The sequence below is a fragment of the Lonchura striata genome, chromosome 5 (genome assembly GCF_046129695.1).
Source record: "Lonchura striata isolate bLonStr1 chromosome 5, bLonStr1.mat, whole genome shotgun sequence".
In the NCBI taxonomy this organism is placed as follows: Eukaryota; Metazoa; Chordata; class Aves; order Passeriformes; family Estrildidae; genus Lonchura; species Lonchura striata.
Genome location: NC_134607.1, coordinates 32,107,219 through 32,122,309, shown reverse-complemented (window position 1 = coordinate 32,122,309; position 15,091 = coordinate 32,107,219). Strand labels below are relative to the sequence as shown.

At 36.9% G+C, this 15,091-nt stretch overlaps 1 protein-coding gene across 6 annotated transcripts in view; it reads right to left on the bottom strand.

Moving 5' to 3' along the window:
• CADPS2 (calcium dependent secretion activator 2) overlaps positions 1–15,091 on the bottom strand; it is a 282,332-nt gene that overhangs the window by 212,371 nt on the left and 54,870 nt on the right. For all 6 annotated transcript variants that reach the window (XM_021553475.3, XM_021553479.3, XM_077783432.1 and 3 more), the window contains exon 2: positions 11,984–12,097. In XM_021553475.3, the coding sequence (XP_021409150.2) occupies positions 11,984–12,097 (114 nt within the window). The remainder of the gene's footprint in view (positions 1–11,983; positions 12,098–15,091) is intronic.

Sequence of the window (15,091 nt, the reverse complement as noted above, 5' to 3'; positions counted from 1 at the left end):
TGGAAATTGAGGGAAAGGATCATCTGTATCTCCCATCAGCAATTGGTTGGTAAGATACATTGAATCCTAATCTATACTACTTATTCGCTAGCTGCAATATAGGTACTCAATTGTGCTGTATTGTTTACCTACTAGCAGTGTTTGTTTATCCTGTGTAGTAAGTCATCTGTTAAAGTCTTATGTCTGCTAAATTTGTGTGTATCAAATAAATTATTTACTTTGTAATAGACCTAATTTGCCATTATTAAGAACTTGCAACAGGAGTGGGTTTTGGGGTGCTGGCCACCTCAACGAAGTTACTGTCTACTGCCAGAGACCTGGGCAAAGAAAAAAAAACTGTTTAAAACTCCCCTCTCCATTCATAACACATACAGTTCTTCTCACAGTTAATGGCAGAATAGAAATCTGCATTTTATCTTCCCCTCAAACTGCTTGGAAATTTCTCAGTGACTCCTGTTCAAGGAGGCCTTATCTTTGTTCTACAGGCAGTCTTAAAATAGTTATAGCATCTCTCACATGTAAATTTTTCTTTTCTGCTGCCATTTTTTGTTTATAGAAGCCTGACCTCTGCATCATCAACCTGTTTTATAATGCTGGCAGACAATTCAGTCTCCCCGGGCCTACAGAATGCAGTTAGATGCATTCCAACACCTGTTGGATCATCAGGCTGGCACATTAGAAGGATGCAGCCCACCTGCAGTTCTCAGAGCCATCTCTGTAATATTGCCAAGGAAACAAAAGCTGCATACTCCATCTGGGTTCATCCTCACATGTAGAAGAGCTGTCCTTGCTTAATATCAGAAACAAGGCATATTTCCAGGAGAATACTTTTCAAGTAGCTCATAGGGTGATATCTCAACTTCTGTTTCAGAGGTTTCAAAAAAAAAAGGACTTTGGCATCCATATATATCTGGGCCAGTGGCCACTACCATGAGTCCTGTGTTTAAAGCTCACTCCTCGAACAGTGAGAAACTTGTTATTCACATGAGGATCATGGTCTTTTACTCCTCTTGGTCTTTTATTCATCCTCTCTTCAGGGCCTGTGATTGGTGTGGACTTGGATTTACCCTTCCTTTCAGTCTTAGCTTTGAAGATCAACACTCGTGTTGAACACAATGACCTGTAAGTACATTTTAGAGTAGCATAATGGCAGCATCAGGAAAACTGAAGTAGGGAAGGACATTTTTCCTTTTCCTTTTCCTTTCTATCAGTTCACCATCAGCAGAAATTGACTTTCTGAAGCAGTACTCGCTGCTAGTTGGATTAGAAAAGTGGTAAATCTCTTTCATGTGGAAGGATGAAAGCTTTTGCTTACTTCCCAGTGAGCCTTGATGGTTGTGTTCAGTAGTCCAAGAGGGAAAAAGAGCTAAAAGCATCACAGTGAGCTGCACTGCCATGGTGGGGCTGTGGATTCCCAGCACACTTTGACAACTCCTTCTTCTTCCCCATGAGCCCCTTGCAAGAATTAAGGCACAGACTCATCAGCTCAAAGCATGCAATGAAACAGAGATAAATGGAATGCATCACTTCTTTTTGTTCCCTTGTTTCATTTCCTCAATTGTATTTGCAGCATATCTGAAGCACAGTCAGAAGGCTGAGAGTTGGAATAAGGCAACACAGATAATTTACAATTAATCACTGATTACTGCTGTATGTCTCAGATCAGAATTGGTGTTTCAAAAGAACTTTTTTCCCCAATTACACAACTTATATCAGTTACTGGAGTCCCAAAGACTAGCTTACTTGGTCTTTCCACAATTGGACTGTAAAATTGAAATCTGTAAAATTTTTATTGAAACAACTGAAATCTGTAAAAATTTTAGGACAGTATGTCACTGTCAGAAGAAATGTCTGTATTTTAAGATTACTTCTCTAAGTTTTTTATTCCCTCCTAACACAAGCATAGAAAGAATGGTCAGACAGCAATGAAAACTACTTTTATTACATTGCAGGAATTGATTGTGGAGGAAGATAAGACAACAGGGCTTCTAAAAAGTTACCCATATGCCTGCCCAAAAACAAACTTCTGAGCAATGAGAAAAGGTAACATTTTAACAACTGATGTAAGGCTCATTTTTCATATACAGAAGTGCCTGCAAGGAATACAAATACAGTAACCACAAGCTCCTCCTGCTGTTGAAAGACAAAACTGAAAAACTGGTAAATTGCCTTATGCTGTTACCAGTGATGGAAATGTGGACAGGTAGAAGATTTCCATGGGCCCTGATGACTAGAACAGAAGAATACACTCCTGGAAATTCTTGCATGAGCCTCCCCTGGTATTTTTTCATCAGGAATCTTTGATTTGGCACTATCTGACAAAGGATACTGAATATCTTGGATTTTTATCTGACACAATATCACTGTTTGAATGCTACTAAGTTTGGGAAACTTGCTCATTGCCTTTTTTTTAAATCAAGTACAAAGATAGACACTTAGATTTGTTTTGTTTCCTTTTGCTTCCATGTAATTTAACTACTTATAAAGGAAACATTCCTGAAAGCATTAAAAACTGAATTGCATTCAGAGACAACCAGTAAAACAGTGAAGTGAAGGGGTAGTATTTGGATACTGACTCTTATAATTTGTCCACAGATAGCTACCACAGCATTCCAGATTGTCTGGACATAAACAAATAAACTAAAAGAGAAAGAAATAAACAAGCTGTAATTTAATAGAGAAACTTTATTGTTTTTTATCCTTTTATTGTTCATGTTCAAATAAAGATTATAGAAAACTTGGAAGTGAATAGATTCAAAAAAGGGAGATAAGCATTTGTGAGTAATCTTATGCTGATCAGGAATAAAGATTTGAAAAAAGCTTGGATTTCCTTGAAATTTAAAATTCATCTCTGATTAATATACCTCTTACTCTTAGATTTGGATTTTGCTGCAGGAGTACCCCCATCCAAGGAGTAGAAGAGCATATTCATGAAGCATTATTTACCACAGAAAATTACGGAGACACAAACACATGGAAACAAAAGATGCCTGCCACTCTCAAAGGAAAACCTTCCTAGTTTACGAAAAGTACACCATGAACAGAAAACTTATATAAAACAAAAATATCAAGGTCTCATCCCAGGAGATTATTCATTTTCTCATGCTGGGCTGCCAATCAGCAAGCTGACATTCAAGCTGAGGGGAAATGCTGACAGTAATGTGATGTTCCTAAGTTCCAAGCACCCAGCTGCAGCTTTCTAGCTGGGCAGTGCTGCACTAGTAACATGGTGAGCATCTTAACAGTTGCTTTGGCATCAGTTCTCAAGATATCAGGAAGCACAAAGATGTCCAGAGAAATCAAGTCATACGCACATCTAGGACCATCTGGATCTCTAAGTACAGATGCAGAACTGCATCTTTTGACTATTTCATAAGAAAAAAAAGAAAAAAAAACCACAAACAACCAGCAGCATGGTATTTAATCATCTTGACAGTCACTGGCAATTGTGCAAGCAGGCAGGCTGTGTGGGACTCTGCTCTGAATGCTGAGCACATCTCTGTGACTACATGCTGGCAAGCAGACAGACAGAAGCCAGCTCTGGACAAGCTAACTGAGGTACAGACAGGGTAGCTCAGGGAACAGCTGCCCTAAACACGTGCTCAAAACACCTGCAGACATATTTTTAAAATTCAAATCCCTCTGATCACTCACTTCTGTAAGGACCATCGCTACCTGGGTGAGAGGAATTAGAGTACAATACAACGCAGTACAAAGTGCTGTGTTTGCAACCCTGAGAAATAAGAAAGTGAAAAGTCCAAAGAGGGATCATAACAATTGCCTGATACAAAATTATATACTACAGATTAAGAATATGTAATTTGCTCAGTATTTTTGTTTTGCTGAAGAGGCATAAGACAGACACATCTATATAAAATTATAATTCAATAAAAAAGGGATTGTACACTTCACATTTAAAACAGAGCAAGCTAAGCAACGACCTTAAATTAATGCAATGACTTTAAGTTAATAGGAAAATCTGAATGAGGAAATTAGGAGAAATGGTTTAATGGCAAGGCCAAGTGGAAAGAGAGTTTCATTAATGAGGTAGTTACTGTTCACTAGCAATGCTTGAAGAAGCCATTCAGGAACTTGAACAGATTTGGTAATCTGTTTCTCCTAGTATGCTCTGTTTAAGATAATGTTGTTTCTTGTTGAGAATCTTGGGTGGATGAAAACTTTATGCCTGCATTTAACTTTTAAAAAACCTCTTGCTTGCTCAGTGAGGATAGCTTTTTAAAGGCAACACGAAATAGAAAAAGCATCGCTACAGTACTTAAGGAAATAAAAGCTTGAGAAGAATCTTGTTTTCCAGTATAGCTTTTCAGAAATACCCCATGGTGGGAAATGTAAATCAAGCAATACTGCAGAAAATACTTACATCATCACTGTTTGTTTATGTTCTGTCTTTACATTTCTCAGGATATAAGAATTTGTTGTTGGCTTTTGAAATTAGTGTCAGCACAGATTTGAAATTGAGTTGAGGGAGATCAGTGAGAATTTAAAGCCTCACTTCTCATTTCCTGATTTCTGGATTTCAGCCATGCAATTGCTGACTGTTTTTAGCCTTTACTGCCATGCCTTCTCTAGCTTGGTTTACTTAGAGATTAAGAATTCACCATTAACAGCACTTTTCCAAGATATTACCTTTAAGTTTAAAAGATTTTGAGAAGTCACACATCTCTCAGGATTCGATGGGTAAAGCTTTCTAACAAAAAGTAAAATAGTGACAGAGAGCTTCAATTAAAACATGCAAACAAAAGTTATTTATCCCACCCTCTAGAAATCCAAGAGTAAACGAAACAATATACAGAGTAAATACCAGTCTTAAAAAATTCAGACTGATGGTGTATGAAAACAAGAGATTTTCTCCTCCACTGCTTCTTTGTTAAATGGGCTGGGTTTTGGGTGTTTGGCCAGTTGATTCGTTTGGTTTGGGGGTTTTTGTGTGGGTTTGGGGTTTTTTTTCTGTGTTTAAGATTGAGAAATCAGTTAGATGGTAGTTTTTTGCAATTCAGTGATATTATTGATTTGATGAATATAGCAATTTTGTGCAGTGGGTTGATAATCAAATCTTGAAGCCTAAAGACATTACATGTGAAAATTCTAGAACTGAAAGAGTCATAAGACAGAGAGCCCCTGATTGGACTAAATGTGGCTCAAATGAAGTCCATAAGCATCTTATAAGAATTTTCATTTGTATTGAGATACTTCAAGTGTACTATTAAGGTGAAACTACACACCTCTCTCTGGTCACAGAGAGAAATAAAAATTCAGTCATGCCTGAATATCTGTTTGCCTGGAAGGAGGAAAGAGGAGGAAAGAAGTGTCCTGTTGTTCCACAATGATTTGGAGATTCCCTGACATATCGTTGAATGGAATTGTGACACACAGATGTCATGATATAAAAGCACAAAAGAAAATTCATTGGCATTAACTAACTCTAATGAAATATTTTGTGATATTATTTCCACACCCAGCAGACTTTAAGGGTTCTGTGCTGACACCTGGAAAAGGTAGCAGGAAGGATAACCTAAAAGATCAAGAGTTACCATCCTTTCATCATGAAGTGAAAGAAAAATCCTTCCACATAATGGTTTTCCAATTTTAAAAAACCCCACAGAAAAAAACGTTAGCATCTCCCGAAAGACTTTGGAAGATGGGATGTTAAACTGTCACATTTTTTTCCTAATATCAGGCTAGCTGAAAAAATCCCCACTGTCTTTAGTTGCCCAGAAGACATCACCAACAAAAACATGTATAGTCTATGTCTCAGTACAACATGCTGTTAATTGCAAAACCAAGGTCCAGATAAGTTTTGTTTTCCTCTGAGACTGAGTAAAACAGAACTAAGATTAGGGAAAAAAAACAATTATGCAAAGCAGACTAAATTCACTGTTGTGTAACAGTGTGGGCCATTGCTGGTTTTCTAATTGGTTTGTTCAGATTAATAGACATTCAGAATGTATCTAATAAAAAAGTAGCTAACATCACATAATGTTTACTACAGTAGAGACATACCTCACTACCCAACACTAATTACCTCTGCAGTGTAGTGTCTGAGCTACAAGGCATCCTTCTTTGCCTGGGACAACAACAGTCACCAAATGAACAAAAATGGATACCATTACTGCAAATTTTTTTAATCTACATCCATTCCTTTCTGTCCTCCTATCAGTAAATCCAAATCAAAGGACTGGTATAAGTAATGCACTAAACTCTACCCATCAACCACTACCTAATTTAAAAGTTTAAAACATACAACCATGCTAATATAGAAACCTTATGGCATCCTCAAATGAATAGTGATCATCCACAAATATCAGTGTGCAGAGAGACTGGACAAACACAGTTTCAAACAAACACAGGCAACTGTATGTTCATGCAGATGCGCAGTGGAAAGGGGAGTTGCCGGCAGTTCCACTCTATCAGGTCTCTCCTTAGCGTGGAAGAGGTCGAGATCATGCGAAGCGTGTTTTAATTTATTGTATCTTATCTCCCCCTCACTTATTTCAAGAAAATAATTAGACTGCTAACAGTGAGACAATCTCCATTACATGCCAAACTGTGGTTGGTGATCCAAAACACTGAAGGCATTAGAGCTTCTTCAACAAAGAGGATGACCTAAATAAACCTGTGTTATGCATCTTTTCTGGGGGTGCCTTAGAACTTTTATGAAGCTTTTCAAAGAACTGGCCTACACCAGACATCTAAAATAACAGACCCCATAGACTATTACACTGACCTCAAGTCTGACCATGTTTTCAAGCAACTGGAAGGAAATTGTGGAAGTGCTAATAGGTTGCAAATACTACAAATGTATCTGGTGTTGAAAGGCATCCTCACAAGGCAAGCCACAAAATTATCCTAAAGTTAATATATAATCCCATCCTTTTGAAACAGCTTCTCCAAATGAGACTGTACCAACCATAAATCCCCATGCTGGTGTAGTACTCAGATTTTTGAAAGGAAACTGAACAGAGCAAAAAGCCCATATCCTTAAATACAAGCATATGCCAATTATGATTTTAAAAAATGAAATTAAAGCAGACATGAGTGAATTTACACTCTGAAACTGTTAGCTTCTACACTTATTAGCCTAATGTATTTAAATAAACGGTTAATCTACTGATTTCATGATTTTATCTCCATAATATAAAATCAGAATATGCCAACATTTAATTACTATTTATTTTGTGTGTACTATGTTTTGATTTTAATGAATGCTTTCTGTTTCCTTTAGGTGTCATCTTAATCTCTGAGACATTCATCGGGATCAACTATGCCTTTTGTTGCCTTGAATAAAAATGGTGTGCCTAAAATAGCTGATAGTAAAAATAAAATTGTAAAAGCAACCAAAGCACCATTTAGTCCAGAAAGCTATTTCCTTTTTCTCATTTCATCAGTGAGATCCTTCTGCCCTCACATTCATGCAAAAATTTTCAGACTAAGTTTTCCATATCACCGGTAGAAACAGCATCATTTCACTGCTTTCTTTACAGAAATATATCAACATTTTTTACAGAGGAACAAATAATTTAAGGTCTTCATATAAAAAAGCTCCCATGAACACAATTCATCCTTTTCTAAGGATAAGTGCAAGGGTTTGCATTAGCAGTTTAGGATTTGGTACCGAAGGAGCTCGGTAATTGTAGGACATTTGGCCTACTTACTGCAGAAGATGAAAGGTGCTACCTATGCACACTGGTATGAAGGAAGGGAAATGCTTTCTTTTACCATTTAGAAATCTGTTAAGGGTAGATTTGGGTTGGATGTAAGGAAGAAATTTTTATAATAAGGGTGGTAAAATACAGGAACAGATTGTCCAGAGAATTTGTAGATGCCCCATTGCTGGAAGCTCTCAAAGTCAGGTTGGATAGGACTTTGAGCAACTTATCTAGTGAAAGATGTCTCTGCCTGTGGCAGGCAGATTGGACTACATGATCTTTAGAATCCCTTCCCACCTAAATTATTCTATGATTCTATAATATGAGGTCCTGTTCTCTTATTTTTTATTTAATTTATTTTTTACTTTTAGTTCATTTTTGGCAGCCAGGTAGTGCCAAGCTAACACCTAGGTTTGTGTAAACAAATCCCCTCAATTTAAACAGAAAGTATGTTAAATATGATTTTTGTATCACAGGCAAACTGGCACAGTCAAACAAAGTCTGATTTTAAATTCTCAAACACCCCACAGTACTAAGTGCTACAGATCCTGCATTTAACATTCAGATTAAAGCAGCATGAAGTAATCATGGTTTAGAACCACATATTTAAAATGGAGCAGCAAGAAAAGCAAGAAAAACACCAGTATGGAGTACTTCTTGCAGCTTCACATTGCTTTACACAGAGTTGAAAACCCGAGAATTTGCAATCATTACAATATTGAAAAAGTTTTCACAGTATTTCAAATATTCATTACAGTTCTTTGCACCCATTTTACTGATACCTAAGACTGCATACATTCAAGACTACAGGATTAGCACTGTGAGTTTAGCCCAAGGTATATGCTTACCTATTAGAGGTAAGTATATTAAAGGTGGTGAATAAACCTCTCAGGGCTCTGCCCAACAGCATTTTCCAGCCTCACTGAAAGAGCATGCAAGAATTGATGAATGAAAGATTATCTATTTCACAAACAAGTTTTTAAAATACAGGGTTGAATTAAGCAAAGAAAGGATTTAATTTCATAAATCACTTTCTCACTTAATTTTATACTTAGCAGTGTATACAGTATAATTACTCACTAAAAATTGCCATATGATTGAATTTTTCTCTTTATCTGAAAAGCAGCACCAGCATCTGATGTTCTACTGATTAGAATCTGGCTCAATGTCTGTAATGGAATTTTCCACACACAAAAAAATAAAATCCTATGTTAATTCTGAGAGAGGGATTTCAGAAAGAGTAAACATTTCCATACCTTCTCTAAACTTCTCAATTTAGAGGAAGACAAGACAATCATACTTTCATGAATACAAAAATTAAACATGCTAAATTTCAGTGAGACTTTCAGAAAATGTAGTGGGATTCTAGGGGGAGATTAAACAGAACATAAAAATAATATTTTCTGGAGAATTAAAGAAGAATTTATGTAACTTTTCCTATGAATATGAATTTTTTCTACTATATTTTTAAAATAAATGAAAACTGATGCCAGATTATTCACACACAACCTTAAAAACAACAGCAGCATTGGAAAAGACATAGTGGAGGAAATAAGGCAAAAAACTTGACTGGTTAAACTTCCCAAGTGGTTCTGACACAGGAGCATGACTTAGAGCCTAGTGAAATTAATGCTGAAATTCACATTTATTTATTGAGCAAACAAATTGCTCTTTCTGCAAGTGTTTATAAAAATGTAAATCAAAGACTGAGCAATAATACGTTCCTTAATCCCTGCAGCTTTTTCTTAAGATTCTTAAGAGGACACAGTTTGAACAAACCCATTAATTACAGATTGCAGTGAAAACACCTGCAACTACTGATACAGAATTTATGTCACATGCCCAAAACAGACCTTCTCTTTCACATTCAGAGTTAAAATACAAAATCAACTATGGTTATGAATATACCCTGGATTTGCAAACAATAGTATAATAACTCTCAAACCATGACTACTGCATAGGAATAAAGGCAAGTTAATAATTTTCAGAATAAAATAACTACTGAGCAGACCACATACCTCTTTCCTGCCATGTCAGGTAAATTAAACTGTAGGTGAGCAACTAAATCATAAGGAAATTAACATGGAAGTTTGTAAGATGCTGTATGACAGAAACAAGGAAGATGCCCATAATTCAAAGTACTAACAGATGTCACCACCTGGAAGATGTGATGGACCATATGTAGTAGACATAGAGAGGAGAAAGCATCAAAGCCCAGCATCAACAGAACACACTAAGAAGTAACAGAGACTAATATTTTCAACCAATGGGTAGCAAAGATAAGGAAAAAGGCACACAATACACATACAAGTAAAGATGATAATATGTGATCAGATGCATAAAATTTGATTAAAATGCATTAAAGAGGAACAACAACTTGAACTAAGTCTCCAGCTGGAGTCCACTGGTCATTAAATCTACTGGTAACTATCCACTATAACCCTGAAAAGAAATTAAAAATCACTACCAAATGCTAACTCAAATTGCACAACTGTGCAAGTCTAGAAGGAAGTCTGTGGAAAGAATACAAAATGGATTTGGGAGGCTGGGATAAACAAATACAAAATACTGAAATTGCAGCTGGTATATCAGCTCATGGTATATTAACACAGGATGAAGTCTTTGGTGTCATTATATCCTTGACAGTAATGCTGATAATTTTGGAATTCTCTGTTTGAAACCGGACACCCAAAACACTTAATTCAAAATGGTGAATGTCTGAAAATAGCTGGAAAATTTGAGCCTTTCATTTTATAAGGCTATCTTAGATTATTATGCGCAGCCTTTCACTGCAAGAGTAGATATCCTAAAAAACAGTTCTCAACGTGTCTAAAAAATTTCATTTAAAAAAGGCATGAAGTAAATCTTAAGAGAACATTTACTGTTTAGACATTTATTTAAAAATAATTTTTATTCACTATCACATCCTTTCCAAAGGCAGATACTTCCTCTAGCACATCAAGGTTTTTACACAGTGTGCTAAAGAATGAACCTTTAAATCCTTTTCAGTTCTACCCCAACTCCAGTGTCTTGAGACATGCCCTTACTCTGAAACCTATTGCTGGGCCACTAACTAGCTCAGCCTTGCCCTGCACCATCTTCCAAAGTGTCCTTCCTCACAGCCTTACCTTCATTGGCTATTCAGAAAAATGCATTACTTTCTAACCACTTCTGTCATCTTCTCACAAACCTAAAATGGTACCTTGAGAATGTTCATATTCCAGTTTCACTTGCAGACCTATCCTCAAATTTTCACAAGTGTTTTTGTGAGAATTCCTTAATTTCAAATGCCACAGCACTGATCAGACTGCTTTGGGAAAATTCACATTGAGTTTTATGGTTTATATACAAATTTCTATTTCTACACACTGAGTCCATGATTCCAGCACAAAAGGAAAACATTTGCCCATCCCTCTCTTTTTTCTTGTGCAATATAATTTATTATAGATAAAACCCAGCTAGGACATCTTTTCTGCTTAAGGAAAAAGTAATTCACTAGCAAACAATAGCCGACAGGAAAAATGAACAAATAATATACCAAAAATAAAGTTAATTAAAAAAAAAATTGGTGGTAGGCTGAAATATAAAGGAAGATCTCTCAAAAGGCACAGAAGTTTAACATCCAGCCTTTTTAATTCATTGAGCAGGTCAGAAGTTGGATGAAGCAAGATGAAAACACAGACTAAGAGTAAGAGTAACAAGTTAATTTACCAGCCCTATGCTGCTGATGGACAGGGAACTGTCCTCTAGTTTAGAACTGGACCTGACCTTAGGCAATTAAAACTTCACCTACAGATCTGCACTGGGCTGTAGGCTCTGAACATGCCTGGGAGGTCACAGCAGATTGTGAGAGCTGGACCATCTGCATGGAAAGCTTCTGTTCTTTCCAAAGGCAACAGGCAGGTCTTCACCAAAACCTTCTGCAGGGTAACTAAAAATCTGAAGACATATTTCTCAGAATGGTAACTTAAAAAGTGCTGATTACAAGAGCTACCGTGGACATATGGAGATAAAGATAGCAGTGACTAGTTGTATCAAGCATTGCCAGAAAGATTTTTAGCACCAGGGGTTTTTCATTTTATCTTTTTAAAATTTTTTTCCCTTTTTTAAAAAAGGGTGGATATTTTCCAGTTCAGCATCTCTTTTGTGCTCAAGCAGTAGATTTCAACTTCTAAAACAGCAAAGCTGGTGTAGGAGGAAATAGTTTCTAAAAGGTTTGGAAGTTCACAGCCATTGAAACTTAAAATTACTTTTCTTGTACCTGCATTAAATGGCATACTATGAACATAACAGAGAGAACAAAGCACACAGCTCACCTCATAGTAACTCCGCACAGCATTGCAAAACGCTTCATCCGCTACGATCTGCGTCTCCCCGTTCAGAAAGGCCTGGAAACGCTCCTTCAGCACCTGCAGCTGCTGCTTGTTGAGCTGTGCAAGAGAAAACAAGGGGAGGGAAAGAGCAAAAATAAATGCAGTTAGCCTCCAAGTAAAAATACACAGCACTGCACACACGTGGAACCTGTGAACAGGAAAAAAAAAGACAGGGGCTCCCTGGCAGCTCTTCGGAGTCCCAGCTGGACAAGCCACACTGTGGCAGCCAGACACACATGCAGGCAGCGTGCAAGGAAACTTCTGCTCTTTCTGGTGTCCTTGGCATAACAGAGGTAGGTCTGCATGGATACTTCTGTGCAGTATATTATATGCATATGCTGAATATAATGGTTGATCTTGTCCATGGCAGAAAGAGCTAGTAAAATTTAACTCAGCTCGTCTTCAAATAAATAATTTTCTTTTCGTCAAATAGCTGAACATAAACAACTGAGATGCCTCCATTTTTTGGAGTAAACTAAGCACTATGACTGGAGTGTTTCAACAAGCATGAGCACTGTGAAGAAAATGGAGTTCTAGCCACTGATGCTACAACACTGTGAATGAAATGAAACAATTGGATCTTAGGGAAGAGCAGACAAAGGCTCCAAGATTGACACCCAAAAACACTTGGTGGACTTAATATCAAAGTTGAGTACATTTTGAAAGCAAACTCCTAAAAGAGCACATTACACAATTAAACCTTGCAATCAACCCATTTTTATCAAAGTTTAATTTTAAGGGAAAAGCAAAGTTTGGAAGTTCGCTAGGGATCCAGGCACAGGTCTTTTGCCAAGGTTTCCATCCACTCTTGAATTACTTAGTAGGATATTTCTCCTTATCAAATCTGTGAGAAGTTTGAATATCACATCATATTCTTGAACTTTAACACTAAAAAAATTTCAAACACAACTGACAGAAAGGTTTTTCATCCCTCTTGTATTTTGCTTAAGTAAAACAAACAAACAAACAAATACACATATAGCCAGAAAATGTAAATATTTTTCCAGAGGGAGTAAACTGATATTAGTAATGGCTAACCTGAAGCAAATAAGACTGCCCCCAATGGCACAATAATTTCTTACTGAAGATTTTTTTGGCATCTACAATAAATATGGTGGCCTTAGGCTTTCAGGTCTCTTATGTCAACATTTTAAAGTCATTTAAGCTACAACACTGTTATCAAATTAGCAAAATCTCCGCTATCCTGATAATGGACCTACCGTGTATGACTTCTATTTTCTTAATATCACAGGAAGATTTTCATCCCACACAAAGTTTGCTAAGTTTGCAAACTCATGTGCTTCTTTGAAAAATCTAACAATTTTCTGCACAACTCTCCAAACTGACTGCAAACCTGAAAGCCGTTTTATTTTGACAGGAAACAATTGATTTGGTATCAGAAGTCCTCTAAAAAAAAATGAAATATAGGCAGTAGTGATGCAAAGCCAAAATACTATACCTCTGAAAAAAAATTCAAGCTAGTAAAAAATACATGATAATTCTGTTCCTCATCTTACCAGAACAATTAAAGATACATAACAAGCCCCAGGAGATCTCAATGGAAAAAAAAGGTCTCCTGTGGAGGCAAGCACACTTCAACAGAGGTTGCTGTGACTTGGACAAACTTCCTGGATGAACTCCTGAGAGCAGCAGCCTGACACTGACACTCCATCCCGTACCACTGCTAATAAAAAAATCAATGGGAGAATTATCCATATTGTGTCTGCACATCCACCCAAAATGGCACCTACCCCCTGCCTGCCAAAAATCCACTCCTTGCACAGAATCTTCCCAACACTCGATAGCTGCTTCTAACAGAAACCAAACTTCGTTCCACTGATTTGGTTCCTCTTATTCTTCTCTCATTTTCTAAATATTTTGGACAAGTTGAGATACTAGAAAATGCAAATCATTATGGTTGGTTTGAGGGTTTTTTTCCAGCATACACATGTTCTTTTGGGGGACTTGGAAAAGAGACGAGCACTCACATGGACAGTGCCCCTCTGCTGAGCGAGCAGCTCCTTCATCCCATGGAATATTCACAGCTCTGCTACGAGAGCATGCAGGCTTCCTGCCAAGGCAATTATGAAAATGTGTTTTCATGCTTGCAGACTTCATTCTTTAGGTGATTTGCTTCTCTATTACCCCCACACCAGACAAAAACATTATGAATAAGGCAATGAAATATAAATTTAATTCTGACTTTCTCATTTCTAACCATCATAGTTCAGCAAACTGAAATGCCTTTAAAATATTTAATATATGGCTTCCATAGTCACTACTTTAGGTAGTAAGAAAATCTAAGGGTTGAGTGGCATTTTAGGATTACTGTGTATTTCTTGAAATACTTTCTTTTCTGTGCAAAATCTGGATGTACAGAATAAAGTTCTCCTGCAATGCTAAAAAATAATAGTATTTCCAATGGAAAATATAAAAAGTTACAACTTACACTAAGGATGATCTGAAGTCTATTTAACATGCCTGAAGTACTGTCACGTATAGAAATGCAGTTAACTGTCAAGATACAGAATAATTTACAGCAGTCTACTACAGCACAATGCTCTTCTGGGTTTTTTTACTTGTCAGAATATTGAGTGTACAGTGAATTCTCTCTCATCTCTTTTTTTATGTTGGTCATTTTTAATGAATTCATTAACACTCTTCAATTGGAAGCACTTAAAAATGAACCAAAGCTAACAGTAAAAGTAATAGCTTGGAAATGTGGAGAGAAAAAGAAAGACTAATTGCACTGGAATGCTGTAGTAGCAAAAGCAGAGAAACAGGTGCTTGTACAGGACATTAGCTCTTGGATACTGCCAAGCAGCTCAACCTGTCAAAGTCTGAGCTACCTTTGAAGTTGGCCAACATGGAAAAAAGGAAGACATCATGTATAACAATGAATCCCAAAAATACCAAGAGAAATGCCTAAATTTAAGGGCAGTAATCCTGGGCAGACTCCCTTGCCCATTCCCTCCCATAATGGAGCTCAAACCCTTTCTAGCAGCATTTCCTTTCAATGGCACAAGCCCTTTCCTCTGCTCTGTGCAAGAT